The sequence below is a fragment of the Lycium barbarum genome, chromosome 4 (assembly GCF_019175385.1).
Source record: "Lycium barbarum isolate Lr01 chromosome 4, ASM1917538v2, whole genome shotgun sequence".
In the NCBI taxonomy this organism is placed as follows: domain Eukaryota; kingdom Viridiplantae; phylum Streptophyta; class Magnoliopsida; order Solanales; family Solanaceae; genus Lycium; species Lycium barbarum.
This window is the reverse complement of record NC_083340.1, coordinates 24,096,559-24,111,663: the sequence shown is the minus strand read 5'-3', so window position 1 is coordinate 24,111,663 and position 15,105 is coordinate 24,096,559. Positions and strand designations below refer to the sequence as shown.

The 15,105-nt window shown below is 39.7% G+C and overlaps 1 protein-coding gene and 1 pseudogene across 2 annotated transcripts; both read right to left on the bottom strand.

The window, feature by feature from the left end:
• The window catches only part of LOC132637297 (mitogen-activated protein kinase kinase kinase 20-like), a 59,772-nt pseudogene that overhangs the window by 28,261 nt on the left and 16,406 nt on the right, over positions 1 to 15,105 (bottom strand).
• LOC132635598 (uncharacterized) lies at positions 776 to 13,727 on the bottom strand. Of its 2 annotated transcripts, XM_060352044.1 has the most exons (3): positions 4,308 to 13,727; positions 1,701 to 1,747; positions 776 to 1,069 (listed from the first exon to the last, which is right to left on the bottom strand). In XM_060352044.1, the coding sequence occupies exon 1, from the start codon at positions 13,706 to 13,708 to the stop codon at positions 12,338 to 12,340; it is 1,371 nt and encodes a 456-aa protein (XP_060208027.1). In that variant the 5' UTR covers positions 13,709 to 13,727; the 3' UTR covers positions 776 to 1,069; positions 1,701 to 1,747; positions 4,308 to 12,337. The 2 variants fall into 2 exon arrangements, with proteins under 2 accessions (XP_060208027.1, XP_060208026.1); XM_060352043.1 differs by having other exon boundaries at positions 776 to 1,747.

The window sequence follows — 15,105 nt, the reverse complement described above, 5'->3', positions numbered from 1 at the left end:
AACTAAGATCATTCTAAAAATTTGAAAACGTCTCGTAGTTATCCCTTCAATCATGACTTACCAACGGCTGATGGTCACATTTTTCCTTTACTCTTTCTTTATAAACATACAAACAATTCAATTTGTAAAATTTTTGGCAGAGTTTCCTTTATAATTCTTACTACCTCATTCCTACATATAGCCCAGAAAACACAGTCAATGCTCCACAGAGCAATCACAAATACCCATAATATCTTGCTCAAGTTCTTATATCAACATCTATTCATATTAATAAAACAGGAAACATACCGTTTGAATGAACAACTTCAATTCTCAGCAATTTCCTCGAAGCGGCATAACCAACTACTTATCCATGATCAAAACATTTGGATCAGGATTAGGGACATCATATCCTATGATTTAGCTCTATGGCACGATCTAATATAAGAAAAAAAGGTCAATGGTTCCTAAATGCCCTGCAGCATCTTGTTTATAAGTGTGGCGTGCTTCACACCCATAAACAAGACCCTACTGGACAGGGCTCGTAGACATTCTCGAGGACGAACTGCTCTGATACCAATTTATCACACCCCTACCAGGAGTATAACGGGCTCCGACTCGTAGGCCGGGAACCACCTGACTTATCTGTTACTTTGAACATTATAAACCATAACTTAAAGAACACCTGCACGCAAAAAAGGCCCAACATAGGGATATCCGATCATTCAACACATATGTTCATATGCGGACCGACAAGGTCGCCACAACATAACGTATATCATAAAGCCGGAAAGGCTAAGAGTAAAGTATCAAGAGCTCAAAATAAGGCCGACAAGGCCACCAATATATTATACAACAATATGAACCAGTGGAGCTATAAAATGTCTAACTGTACACACACGTCTACGAGCCTCTATATAGAACACAATGATCATAAGGACAATACCAAATAGAATACAATACTAAATAGAATACAGCTCCGAAGTAAGTGGAGTGCTCGTGAGAATCCGTTGATAGAACACCTACGGGTCTGACCCGTCTCCTTGCCTTCTTGCGGGCATGAGCGCAACGTCCAAAAGAAGGGACGTCACTACGAATAATGTACTGAGTATGTAAGACATGAATAACAACATAATATAGATATGGAAGGTAACATGGAATAAGAGAGATAACCTGTACATCTGGATGCCTGATATGGCTGATTTCATGCATGCTTAGCCTTTAAAAAAATATTTCTATACATACACATAGTACCATGCCCAGCCATTAAGGCTCGGTGTCATATTTATAGTATCATGCCCGGCCATTAAGGCTCGGTGTCATATATATATAGTATCATAAGAAGTTTTTTAAGAATCATGAACTTCTAACTTTTACAAGTAAGAGATTTATGGAAACATATAAAGAATCATAAAACAGGAATCATGCCTTTTGAGCAAAATCATAAGATGAGATCAATATCAACAAACATAATCAAAATCTTGAAACCAGTTCAGTAATCTCATAATGACATTAAAACCATAACTTTGGAATCTCCAGAAATGGGATCATCATAATCCTCATCATGGTCCTTATAGAAAACATTCGACTTTAGCATCATAGGGATTTTGAGAATCATGAGCTGCTAGTGGTTTTCAGAAATAAGGTTTTATGAAAGGCGTGTGTGCATTCATAGAAAATGAATCATGCCTTTAAAAGAAAGACAAATAGCCTTAACATACCTGTTCAACCTCCAGTTATCCACACTTATTCGTCTGAATTCGTGAGTCTACATTTAAGAGGATTCACACTATCATTAGACTCATCATAGTATAGTAACTAGAATTTCAAGTCAAACTACTCTATAATCTGCCCAAAATCAGGCAGCATCTTCCCTGTTTAAATGCCTAGCCCGAAATTCCAATTCAGCAACCAACAACATCAACAACAATACCAATAGTAATAACATCTTTTCTAACACCAACATATGCCGTAAAACAGCCCACACACTGTTTTTGAACTTTTATAACTAACCAACTTACTATACAATTATTTAACGACTTTATCTCCATAAATAAGCCTTACATAATACCAAAAGAGAAAGATTCATACCTTTTTTCTTGTTAATACAGCTATCCACGCTAAAATCCATCACAAAACAATACTAGAATCACAACCATGCGTTACTCGAACCTAAACCACTACTCCGCTACTTGAAAATTGCTCACTTTTTAATACCCTCACGATCCCCTCTAATTTCTGGGCTAAAATCTTATGAAATAAAGGGGTTATTACCCTTTATATAGGGGTCAAATTCGGGTCGGGTTCACTGTAACAGTTTGCTGTAGCAAGTCGGTACTGTAGCGGTACTGTAGCAGGCGTTTCTACTTTGTCAGCCAAACTTGTAACGTCTATAATTCTCTACTCCTATGTCTTATCAATGATTGGTTTGTTGCGTTGGAAACTAGACTCGACGAACTTCATTTAATATTTTGAAACCCCTTAAATATCTTAATATACCTGGAGATATATCCCTTCAAAGTTGACCCAAAATTCTATCCTTAATTCTGCCAACTTTTTTTCAAATTTTCGACAAACTTATTTTTTTTTATTTTCTTGGTCCTGGAATCTTCCAAAACTCCCCTACATACTATTTATCATTTATTATACTTGAACATGGGCATGTTTCTTGGTTTTCCTTCCCGATTACGACTTACGAGATCGCAATTCATCCTTCACTCTATTGTTACGTACTTCCCATGACTTGTACCTTTCAAAACTTCATGGGACGTCTCTGATACTCCATTACAACGGTGAAATAATGCTCTGAAAGTGAGGAGTGTAACATTCTCCCTGTCACACCCCTTTTTTTGCGCTCCCGCGCTATAACCGCGCAAGTTTTTTATTATTAAAGGCCTTTTCCATTTGAAGTGACGGTTTTGAAAAGGGATTATTTTATTTACAGAGTCGCCACTTGGAATTGAGTTTTGGTGTTCCAAGCCACCTTATGAATCCCTAATCAAAAGGAAATGAATCTTTTATTATGGTCCGCGAAAACAGAAGACCGGGTAAGAAATTCTGTTGACCGGGGAGAAGGTGTTAGTCATTCCCCGAGTCCCGTGGTTCTAGCACGGTCGCTTTATCGACTTATACTTAGCTTAAATTAATTTTTGAATAAATTATGTATTTGAGCCTTGATTTGCTCGTACTTTTATTGTTGAATATTTATTGATCTTAAACCGGATGCGTAACCGCATTCCGCATCTTTTAAGCGTCGCAAAATAAGATGCATAACTGCATTCTTACTCGAGACAAAATTAATTATTAAAACGAGTTTGGCCAAGGTACGTAACCGCATCCTTGAGTTATTAAAAAGAACGTCTCGAAATAAGATGCGTAACCGCATTCTTAATCGAAACAAACGTCTTAAAACGTGCCTAAAGCTCGTCTAGCGTTAAAGGCAATTATTTGTCTCTAAAATCTGAGACTTAAAATTATTTGATTTTATTAAATTTCACTCTTTTGACAACGGGTTTTGAATAAATTCGCAACCCGTCTCGCTCCCTTAAAATTTGGTTTTTCCGCTCTTTCCTTTTCCTTTGACGATGAGATTTGAAATAATTCGCATCTCGTCTCGCTCATCTCCCAATTAATTAATAAGTATGGCCTTGACCGTTAGTGTTGGCCTGATTCTTTTGTTAAAGAAATATATTGAGCAACTATACGATCGAATAATTAATTTAACAACACCTCCCTTAATTACAACAAAGCAGAATATCCAAACAGAGAAGAGTATAAAGAAAACGACATTACCCCTAATTTTATCACTGTAAACGAGGCCTCCATTTTTACATTTTTGTTTTCTTCCGGGACATCCCACCCGGGAAATGAATACATGATATTGAAAACTAGTAAAAAAAAACACAAGCAATCAACAAACCTAAAGTTTGCCTAAAATATGTTGACGAACCTAAAGCATATTTCTACTCGTTGAATCAATAGCGTAAATCAACAGTGTATGGGCCAACTTTCATTCGTAACATTTTTATCACCCAAACTTATATCTGTTGAAAGAATATGCTAAAACCAAAAGTAAAGAATGTTAAACTCAAATCCAAATTCATTTAAGTCTAAAGCTCAATTTAACTGCAACTAACAAGACCCATTTGTTTAACGCTTCCAATTGTTTTTTTTTTATAACTCAACGTATGATTCAATAGCAATATGAACTGATTCCAGCAAATAAACACATCAACAAGCCGATTAATCACAACAAAACATCATTCATCACCTCACCACACAACTTGTCAAGTTCAAAAAAAAAAAAGGTAGAGTTTGAAGAATTGGACCTCAATCAGCTTTGATTTCTCAAAATCTACTCAACGAAAACCAAACCGGAACCTTGAACAGGACTCGACAACAAACCTCGAATCAACTTGAACCCAAATTGAAAGAACCCATGGTTTTGGGTGTTTTTGACGGAAAACAAAGGAAGAATGACGCTGGTTTTCAGGTAGAAATGAGGGTCGTTTGGTCACTGGTTTTATGCTCGAATTTAAGGGGGTTGTTTGGGCTAATTTTATAGTGTGTTAAGAGCTTGTTTGGTGATTTTTTTTTTAGTTTTTGATAGACAGGGGGTGGTGACGGGATTTTTCCGATTGGGGTGGCGGTGGTGGTAGGTTAGTAGTTTTTTGGTGGGTTTTTGGTATGGAAAATAAATGAAGAAGATAATGATATCATGAAGAAGATGATGGGATTTTTTTCTTTTTTTTTCCCCTTTTTTCTGTCCGTTGCTTTCTCTATATATAAGAAAAGGAATGGAGCAGGAGCATGTGTTGTTACTCTGCAAAAAACAGAAAAGATGCTCCCCTTCTTTTCATGTGTTTTTATTCTCTTTTTTTTTTTTTGGCCCTTTTTCTATTATGTGGGACCCACCCCCTAACAATAAAATTTTCCAAAAAAAACGTGATCTCTTCCCATTTTGATAAGATTTGTTATGGAGTTTTGTCATTTTGTGATGAGGTGGTGTAATCCCATTTACTTTTTTTTTTTTCAAATGTAAAAATAAATAAAAAAAATAATAACTATTTCTAGATAACTAAAAAAAATAAGTTTAAAATAAATGAATGGCTAAACAAAATTAAAAACTATAAAGCATATTTTTGTAAACTTTCTTTCTTTAAAACGCAAAACCTACTCTAAAAATAGCAAATATTTTTGTTCTTTTAAATTTTCGCAAATAAGCCTACTAAAAATGAAATAGTAGTTAAAATCCAAGATTAGACTAAAAAGAAAAATTAATCAAAGACAATGAAAACATCCCGGGAGGGTAAAAAATTACGTGTCTACAGCATGTCCCTCTTTGGTTGGGGACGCGAAGCGTTCTCAGACAAAGACGTAGACAACGAGACAAATTTGGACCCGACCTTTATTTGAAGGAAGAGAAGGAATGGAACAAAATGTGACCGAGCCTTGGTCTTGGGCATCCTACATATCCCGGGTTATAAGGGAATCAGGTCTCGTGTAATTCAAGAGGTAAGATGGGTGATGAACATACTGTGTTAGGGGGAGTCGATTGAGGCCCTGTCGAGGTTCCGGTCCGCGGCTCCTGTTATTACATCAAAAATGAAAAAATAAAAGCAAAAAGAAAATACAAGTACAAGACTCTATCTATGCAGCTTCTCTTGAATCTTGATTTGGATCTTCATACTTGTTTCTGAACTTAAAATCTCAAGCCATCCCTATTCTCCAGACGGGGCTCCTGTTACTTCTGACTAAACTTGAAATCAACCGAAAGTACACCCTATTTTTCAGGCGGGCTCCTAAGCTTGTAATTGAAAATTATCCCTATTCTCCAGGCGGGTTCCTGATGTCTGGGAAGATCCTGTACCTTTCTCCCAATCTTTAGGTGGGTCCTGCAAATTACCAAAAACAACGAACACGAAGAAACTTTTCTGTCCCAGTTCGTACCAAGAAATTTTTGGTGAGTGTTAGCAAACTTATAAACTATAAAATAATTTAATTATAGAAGTAAAATCAAATGTAATAACTAGGAAGTGTCTCTCCAAGCTACACCCCATTTTGCAGGAGGGTCCTGATAAACTAAATTCCATTTTCCAGGAAGGTTCTGATAACCTAAATCCCATTTTCCAGGAGGGTCCTGATAACCTAAATCCCATTTTCCAGGAGGGTCCTGCTAAACTAAATCCCATTTTCCAGGAGGGTCCTGATAAACTAAATCCCATTTTCTAGGAGGGTCCTGATAAACTAAATCCCATTTTCCAGGAGGGTCCTGATAAGCTAAATCCCATTTTCCAGGAGGGTCCTGATAGCTAAATCCCATTTTCCAGGCGGGTCCTGATAAACTAAATCCCATTTTCCAGGAGGGTCCTGATAACTAAATCTCATTTTCCAGGAGGGTCCTGATAAACTAAATCCCATTTTCCAGGAGGGTCCTGCTGACTAAATCCCATTTTCCAGGAGGGTCCTGACAAACTAAATCCCATTATCCAGGAGGGTCCTGATAAACTAAATCCCATTTTCCAAGAGGGTCCTGATAACTAAATCCCATTTTCCAGGAGGGTCCTGATAACCTAAATCCCATTTTCCAGGAGGGCCCTGCTGACTAAATCCCATTTTCCAGGCGGGTCCTGATAAACTAAATCCCATTTTCCAGGAGGGTCCTGATAACTAAATCCCATTTTCCAGGAGGGTCCTGATAAACTAAATCCCATTTTCCAGGAGGGTCCTGCTGACTAAATCCCATTTTCCAGGAGGGTCCTGATAAACTAAATCCCATTTTCCAGGAGGGTCCTGATAAACTAAATCCCATTTTCCAGGAGGGTCCTGATAAACTAAATCCCATTTTCCAGGAGGGTCCTGATAACTAAATCCCATTTTCTATGAGGGTCCTGATAACCTAAATCCCATTTTCTATGAGGGTCCTGATAACCTAAATCCCATTTTCTATGAGGGTCCTGATAACCTAAATCCCATTTTTCAGGAGGGTCCTGCTAAACTAAATCCCATTTTCCAGGAGGGTCCTGATAAACTAAATCCCATTTTCCAGGAGGTCCTGATAACTAAATCTCATTTTCCAGGAGGGTCCTGATAACTAAATCCCATTTTCCAGGAGGGTCCTGATTTTGTCCTTGCAATACTTGCGCCTTGCATTTTTCAGAATGTACCTGCAGTTAGTGAATAAAATTTCTGTCCCTGTTTCAAACAAAGAAAAATCTGTGAGTTTCAAAACTTTGTGGTTGGTTTGTGGCTTGGCTGTGAAAGCAACTGCTTTTTGCACTCATCTTGTTTGGCTCCGCTTTTAGACAGCTATCGCATCCTGTTGACCCATGGCATTACTGACTCAAACATGGTTTCCAAAACGTCTCAGAAGTAACTTCAACACCAGACCATACATCTCTTGTTTCATAATGTCCGTTAACTCACACTTTATTGAACCTTGTATTTCACTGAATCCAAAACCTATTAATGGTCGGCAGCTGGTTGAGTACCTTACGCCGACTGAATTATGTTACCTTCATGTGCTAGCCAAGATGTTTTGCTTCGCAATTGGGAAAACTGGTAGCAAGTTTTGTGATCCTTTCTTACTTATTTCACAACAGAATGACTCAAAGAAAAAGCATGAAATCCAAACGACGAAAGCAAAATAAAAGATAAAGATGAAAAGAGGTTAACAGAAGGATGTCCCCTCCGAGAAAGAAAAGAATGGGGAAAACTTATCTGAATGTTGTAGCCAGCTCCAATGATATGACATGCATTTTTGGCTTAATCAGTCTGATTTGTCCATCCTAATTATTCATAAACTCTTACTAACCCTTTGACTTCGAAACCGAATGTATACACCCAACAACTGCGTCAAAATCAAGGCCTTCATACAATTAGTGGACCAACAAGTCTCACTCATGTTCAATTCTCTCAACTCACCATCATCTTGTGGTGCTCGTGAGAGTTTTCACCAGTAAGACTCTCTCATTTTTTTTATTTTTTTTTCATCTCACCATCGCCTTATGGTGCCCGTGAGGATTTTCACCAATAAGAGTCTCTCATTTTTAATTCTCTCAACTCACAATCGCCTTACGGTGCCCGTGAGGGTTTTCACCAATAAGACTCTCTCATTTTCATTTTTTCTTCCATTTCCCTTATGTTGATTGCCACAAGTGATGCCAATGATGCAAATGCCTTATACTCATAGCTTGCTCGGCCTTGACATTCTTAATGATTGATCTGAAGGTCTTTTATTTGGTTGTAACGTGGCTTTTGGATAGGGTTGGAAATAAAGGATGGCATGGAGGCTCAAAGACAATACAAAAATAATAAGGGATAAGACTTACAACGTTTGAAATCGACTTCAAAAGAAAATTTTAACTTCTGTCCCAGTTTCTTCGAAACGGGAAATTTGGATTTTCTTTGGTTGGACCGAACCCTAGAATAAGGCTGCCTACGTATCCTGCCGAGACAAGAATCAGGTCGAACATAGTTCAGGAAATTTTTTTCCTATTTTTTTTTTTTTTGATTTTGTGTTTTTTTTAATAATATTTATGAAAAGCTTGATTCCGGACGAGGGTTGCGAAAGAAAAATAAACTATGGCTCAAAAGGGGTAGCAAGGGATGACATAATGTATAGGTAGCAGAATAGAATGCCTTCGTCATATCAACCCTTAAAAATATCAAGCACCCAACAAGTAATCCAAAGATAGGGAGATGAAAATCATACATAATATCTTTTCACTGCATCTGCATTGATGGCAGTTTCAGACATTGTGCCTTCTATGTCTGTCAGATACAAAGCACCATTGGGCAAAACCTTCTTCACCACAAATGGCCCCTGCCAATTTGGGGCGAACTTGCCTTTGGCCTCGGCCTGATGTAGAAGAATCCGCTTTAACACTAATTGACGCACTTCGAAATGTCTGGGACGCACCTTTTTGTTGTGTGCTCGTGCTATCCTCCTTTGATACAGTTGACCATGACATACCGATGTTAATCTCTTTTCGTCAATCAGACTCAATTGCTCTAAACGGGTTTTGACCCACTCATCATCATCAATTCCAGCTTCCTCAATAATTCGAAGGGACGGGATTTCCACTTCTGCAGGTATAACCGCTTCGGTCCCGTATACCAACAAATAAGGAGTTGCCCCTACTGAAGTGCGAACAGTTGTGCGATAACCCAATAAAGCAAAATACAACTTTTCATGCCATTGTCTCGAACCTTGCACCATTTTGCGGAGTATCTTTTTAATATTCTTATTAGCAGCTTCCACAGCCCCATTTGCCTTCGGACGATATGGAGTTGAATTCCGATGTGTAATCTTAAACTGCTGACATACCTCATGCATCAGATGACTGTTGAGATTCACCGCGTTATCTGTAATCATTGTCCTCGGGATCCCGAACCTGCAAATGATGTTGGAATGAACGAAATCCACCACGACTTTTTTAGTCACCGACTTGAGAGTTACTGCTTCCACCCACTTTGTAAAGTAATCGATGGCCACCAAAATGAACCTATGCCCATTGGACGCTTTCGGCTCAATTGGCCCGATCACATCCATCCCCCAAGCTGCGAAAGGCCATGGAGCCGACATTGTGTGTAATTCTGAAGGAGGAGAATGTATCAAGTCGCCATGTACCTGGCACTGATGACACCTACGAACGAAACAGATGGAATCCCGCTCCATGGTGAGCCAATAATAGCCTGCTCGAAGAATTTTCTTTGCCAAAACATACCCGTTCATGTGCGGTCCACAAACTCCTGAATGTATCTCAGTCATGATAGTTGCAGCCTCTTTAGCATCTACACACATCAAAAGTCCTAAATCTGGAGTCTTTTTATACAAAATTCCTCCACTTAAGAAAAATCTGCTTGCCAATCGTCGAATAGTTCTCTTCTGGTCACTGGTGGCATGTGCTGGATATTTTGCCGACTCGATATATTCTTTAATATCATGGAACCAAGGCTCACCGTCAAGTTCCTCTTCGACTGTATTGCAATAAGCATGTTGATTGTGAGTTTGTATATGTAAAGGGTCAATGTGAGCCTTGTCTGGGTGCTGGAGCATTGAAGACAAGGTGGCCAAAGCATCAACAATCTCATTATGAATCCTAGGAATGTGCTTAAATTTTACTGTTATGAACCGTCTGCAAAGATCCTGCAGACACTGGTGATATGGTATAAGCTTCAAATCACGGGTTTCCCACTCTCCCTGAACTTGGTGGACTAGCAAGTCTGAATCCCCCAATACCAATAATTCTTGAATCCCCCAATACCAATAATTCTTGAATCCCCATGTCAATAGCTAACCTTAAACCCAAAATGCAAGCTTCATACTCCGCCATGTTGTTGGTACAATAAAATCGAAGCTGGGCTGTTACAGGGTAATGTTGTCCTGATTCCGAGATAAGAACGGCCCCTACCCCAACTCCTTTCCTGTTAGCAGCCCCATCAAAAAACAACTTCCAACCCGGATCGTTATCCGAAATTACCTCCTCGAGGCACGACACTTCTTCATCAGGAAAGTATGTTTTTAATGGCTCATATTCTTCATCCATTGGGTTCTCCGCCAGATGGTCTGGCAAGGCTTGGGCTTTCATCGCGGTCCGAGTCACATACGAAATATCAAACTCCGTGAGTAATATCTGCCATTTTGCAAGCCTGCCCGTGGGCATGGGTTTCTGAAATATATACTTCAAAGGGTCCAAGCGGGAGATAAGATAAGTAGTGTAGGACAAAATATAATGTTTCAACTTTTGTGCAACCCAAGTTAAAGCACAACACGTCCTTTCTAAATGAGTGTACTTAGCCTCATAAGTAGTAAACTTCTTGTTGAGATAATAGATTGCCTGTTCCTTCTTGCCTGTAACATCATGTTGACCCAATACGCAACCAAAGGAATTGTCCAGAACCAATAGGTACAATATTAAAGGTCTCCCAGGCTCGGGAGGAACCAATACAGGTGGATTCGAGAGATACCTCTTCATTTTGTCAAACGCTTCTTGGCATTCGTCAGTCCATTCAATCGCAGCATTCTTCTTTAACAACTTAAAAAATGGGCTCGCAAGTTGTTGTGAGTTGAGCAATAAATCGACTAATGTAATTCAACCTCCCAAGTAGGCTCATTACCTCGGTTTTGTTCTTTGGCGGTGGTAACTCCTGAATAGCTTTGATCTTTGCAAGATCCAATTCAATACCACGCCGACTGACTACGAACCCCAGAAGTTTCCCTGACGGGACTCCAAATATACATTTCGCTGGATTGAGCTTAAGATTGTACCTGCGAAGCTTTTCGAAAAATTTCACCAAATCCTTGACATGGTCAGACTGCTTTCTTGATTTAATGATCACATCATCCACATATACTTCAATTTCTTTATGCATCATATCGTGAAATATGGTGGTCATCGCTCTCATAGATGTTGCCCCAGCATTCTTCAACCCAAAAGACATGACTCGATAACAATATGTACCCCATTCTGTGATGAAGGATGTCTTCTCTGCATCATCATCATCCATAACGATCTGGTGGTACCCCGCGTAGCAATCCACAAAAGATGCAATCTCATGCTTAGCACAGTTGTCTAACAAAATATGAATATTGGGCAATGGAAAGTCGTCCTTCGGGCTTGCTTTGTTTAGATCCCGATAATCCACACACACACGCATTTTGCCATCCTTCTTCGGAACGGGGACAACATTGGATAACCAAGTAGGGTATCGAGTGACTCGAATGACTTTGGCCTCAAGTTGCTTTTCGATTTCTTCTTTAACCTTCACACTTACGTCTGATTTTAGTTTCCTTAATTTTTGCTTCACAGGAGGGAATGTGGGGTCAGTTGGCAATTTGTGAACCACCAATTTAGTACTTAAACCCGGCATATCATCATAAGACCACGCAAAAACATCCTTATATTTAAACAAAGCCTGGATTAATTCTTTCTGGGAATGTGGTTGAACATGCACACTTAGCTTAGTTTCCCTGACATTATCTTGATCTCCTAGATTGATTGCTTCGGTTTCATTCAAATTAGGGTTCGTTTTATCTTCGAAGTGTTTCAAATCCCTGCTTATTTCCTGAAATACTTCTTCTTCATCATATTCAACTTCTTGGTTCATTGTTTCATGGTTAGGTCGGATTTTAAGACCTGGCTGAGAATTCCGCATGCATGTCATATCATTAGAACCAGCACAAACAGAACTGTACAAAAGAAAATAAACAAACACATTAGAATTTATGGAAAAGACAAATTGCATTTCATTGAAAGGAAGGATAGAAGGGTTTGAACATTAAAACAAGCGAAAAATAAAAATCCTAATTACAACCCCGGAATAACTCGGATAAAGGAAAGGAAAACAAAACAAACTACCAAAACTCCTTCCTGGTTGGGAGAGGAGTGACTTCCCAATTGCTGAGTTGGATATCAGGTCCAATGAACTTCACATCCGCGTTACTGGGACCCCCTCCAATTTCAACCATATCAGCTTCAACACACAAGTTCTGGAAACACCCAATCAACCCAAAATCCACGCCCAGTACTGGCTGGGAAAAACTGTTGGTATTCTTAACGATGGACTTGTAGATTGGTGGCACAGGCTTAGTAAGTGACCATGCTTCTTTTTTCCGCTTTTTAACCCTCTTTCTATCTTCAGCCGTTAGTTTGAACCCCATACCAAATGGACCTGGATTCTCATGTGGACACACCGGATAAACAATACCTTGTAGAGAAGCCCCCAAGCCTTTTCCTGGCTCAAAACCATATTTCAACATTTCATTTACCACCATAACAGATGTTGGAGGCAACTGCGGTCTCAGAATGGGTTTCCCTTCAGGGATCTGCTCAGCTACCACTATCTCAGAAGCTTGATACACCAGTGTTTCATCAGCATTATCCACTTCGATAAAGGGAACAGTGGAGTCTTTATAAATGGACAAATCCCCTTCACCGTGAACGATCACTTCCTGCCTGTCATATTCAAACTTGATCATCTGATGCAATGTGGATGGGATTGCCCCAGCCATATATACCCACGGTCTTCCCAACAACATATTATAGGAGGCATTAATGTTCAATACTTGAAAATCTATGGTAAAATCAGCAGGCCCTATTGTAAGCTCAAGATCTATCTCACCGATGGCGTCAGTTTTCGCTCCATCAAAAGCTGTAACACACACATTGTTTGGTCGAATTCTTTCAGTACTTACATTTAGTTTTTGTAAGGTTGACAGAGGACAAATGTTTGCACCAGAGCCCCCATCAATCAAAACTCTCGTGACATAGGAAAGCTCACATTTTACAGTAATATGAAGGCTTCGGTTATGTCCAGTACCTTCAACGGGTAGTTCATCATCTGAGAAAGTGATTCTATTTACCTCAAAGATCCTCCCAACAATTTTCTCCAATTGATTAACTGTAATCTCAGTAGGGACATGAGCTTCATTCAACATCTTCAACAAAGCTTTGCGGTGTTCATCTGAGTGTATTAATAAAGACAACAAAGAGATTTGAGCAGGGGTTTTCCTTAATTGCTCCACAATGGAATAGTCTGGAAATTTCATCTTTTTCAAGAACTCTTCAGCTTCTTCCTCTGTTACTAGTTTCTTAACGGGTATTTGGCCTTCCCTCACCTGTTTGGTTTTCCTTAACTCTTCCGGAACGAAGCATCTTCCTGAACGAGTCAGGCCCCCTACTTCGTCTAGCTCTTCGATGATTTCCTTCCCTTGGTAAGTCACCATAGTCTGATTATAATTCTAGGGAACCGCCTTAGCATCAGCTATTGGAAGTTGTGTCACTGGCTTAATAATGATAGGGGTGGTGAACGCCCCTTTGACAGTTAAAATAGGCCCGCTCGACACCCCTGGCACGATCAACTTTGGTTTTCCCTGACTTGCCCCAACCTTCTCTGGAGCTCCCTTCACAATCAATAAGGGTTTCATCGCGTCTGACTGGATTGGTCTCTTTGTAACCTCATTTAACCCCAAATGTGCTATTTTTGCGGAATCTGCCACATTTACTGATTTCTCCACACTTGCTTCAATCTTCATGATAGGCTTGTACGGAACATCAGACCCATCACTACCATAAATCAACTCCAACATGTTTGTTTCTTTATGATTTGGTAGTGGGTTTTGATTGATATTCGGTATATCTGCATTTTGCACCACAATTTGTTGTGTATCAATCAAATCTTGGATTGCTTTCTTCAAATACCAACATTTCTCTATATTGTGTCCCGGGGTATCAGAGCAATAAGCACATCTTTAAGAGTAATCAAGATTTTTCGGAGGCGGGTTTGGGATCCTTCCTTCAATTGGGCTTAAAATATTTAATGCCCTCAACTTCTGAAACAAATCAGCATATGATTCCCTAATGGGGGTAAAGTTATCCTTGACCGTATTTGCCCTTTTGTACTCTGTCCTGGGCCGAAAATTGGATCTGGGAGGGCCTTGGTAAGTCTGTGGAGGTGGAGGACGGACTTGCGGGGTTGGTGCATGCCATTGTGGGTAACAAAGGGGCTGGACATATGGCTGCGCACTGTATATGGGGTACTGAGGGGGCGGAATAGAATATTGTGGGTTTTGGGGAGGGAAGTAGTGTTGTGGGTAATTATATGGATCTTGGGTGTAGTTTTGGGGTTGGGGTTGAGTGTATTGGTGAGGCGGGCCCCTCGGGTTTCGCCGTAGCCCAGGCGCAACTGTAGCTACATCTTCCTTTTTCTTCTTTCCACCAAAACTCCCTGAACCATTTTGAATGGCTTGGGTTGTTGCCTTTAACGCGGCAAAGCCGACAATGCGTCCTGTTTTGATTCCTTCTTCTATTATTTCTCCCATTTTAATGGCCTCAATGAACGGTTTTCCTAGGGCTGGGATCATGTGTTGATAATACATCTCATCTTGTGCTTGGAGAAAAGTCTCCACCATCTCTCCTTCTCTCATTGGTGGCTTTACCCTTGCAGCTTGTTCACGCCAACGAACCGCAAAATCCCTAAAACTTTCGGTAACTTTCTTCTTTAGGTTGGTTAGAGACTTTTTATCAGGAACCAGATCAATATTGTACTGAAATTGTTGCACGAACTCATTTGCCATATCATCCCAAGTATGCCATTTCACAATGTCTTGATCAATAAACCATT

Excerpts from the sequence above, each read along its gene's own strand:
- LOC132635598 (XM_060352043.1), bottom strand. The coding sequence starts at position 13,708 with ATGGTGACTTACCAAGGGAAGGAAATCATCGAAGAGCTAGACGAAGTA.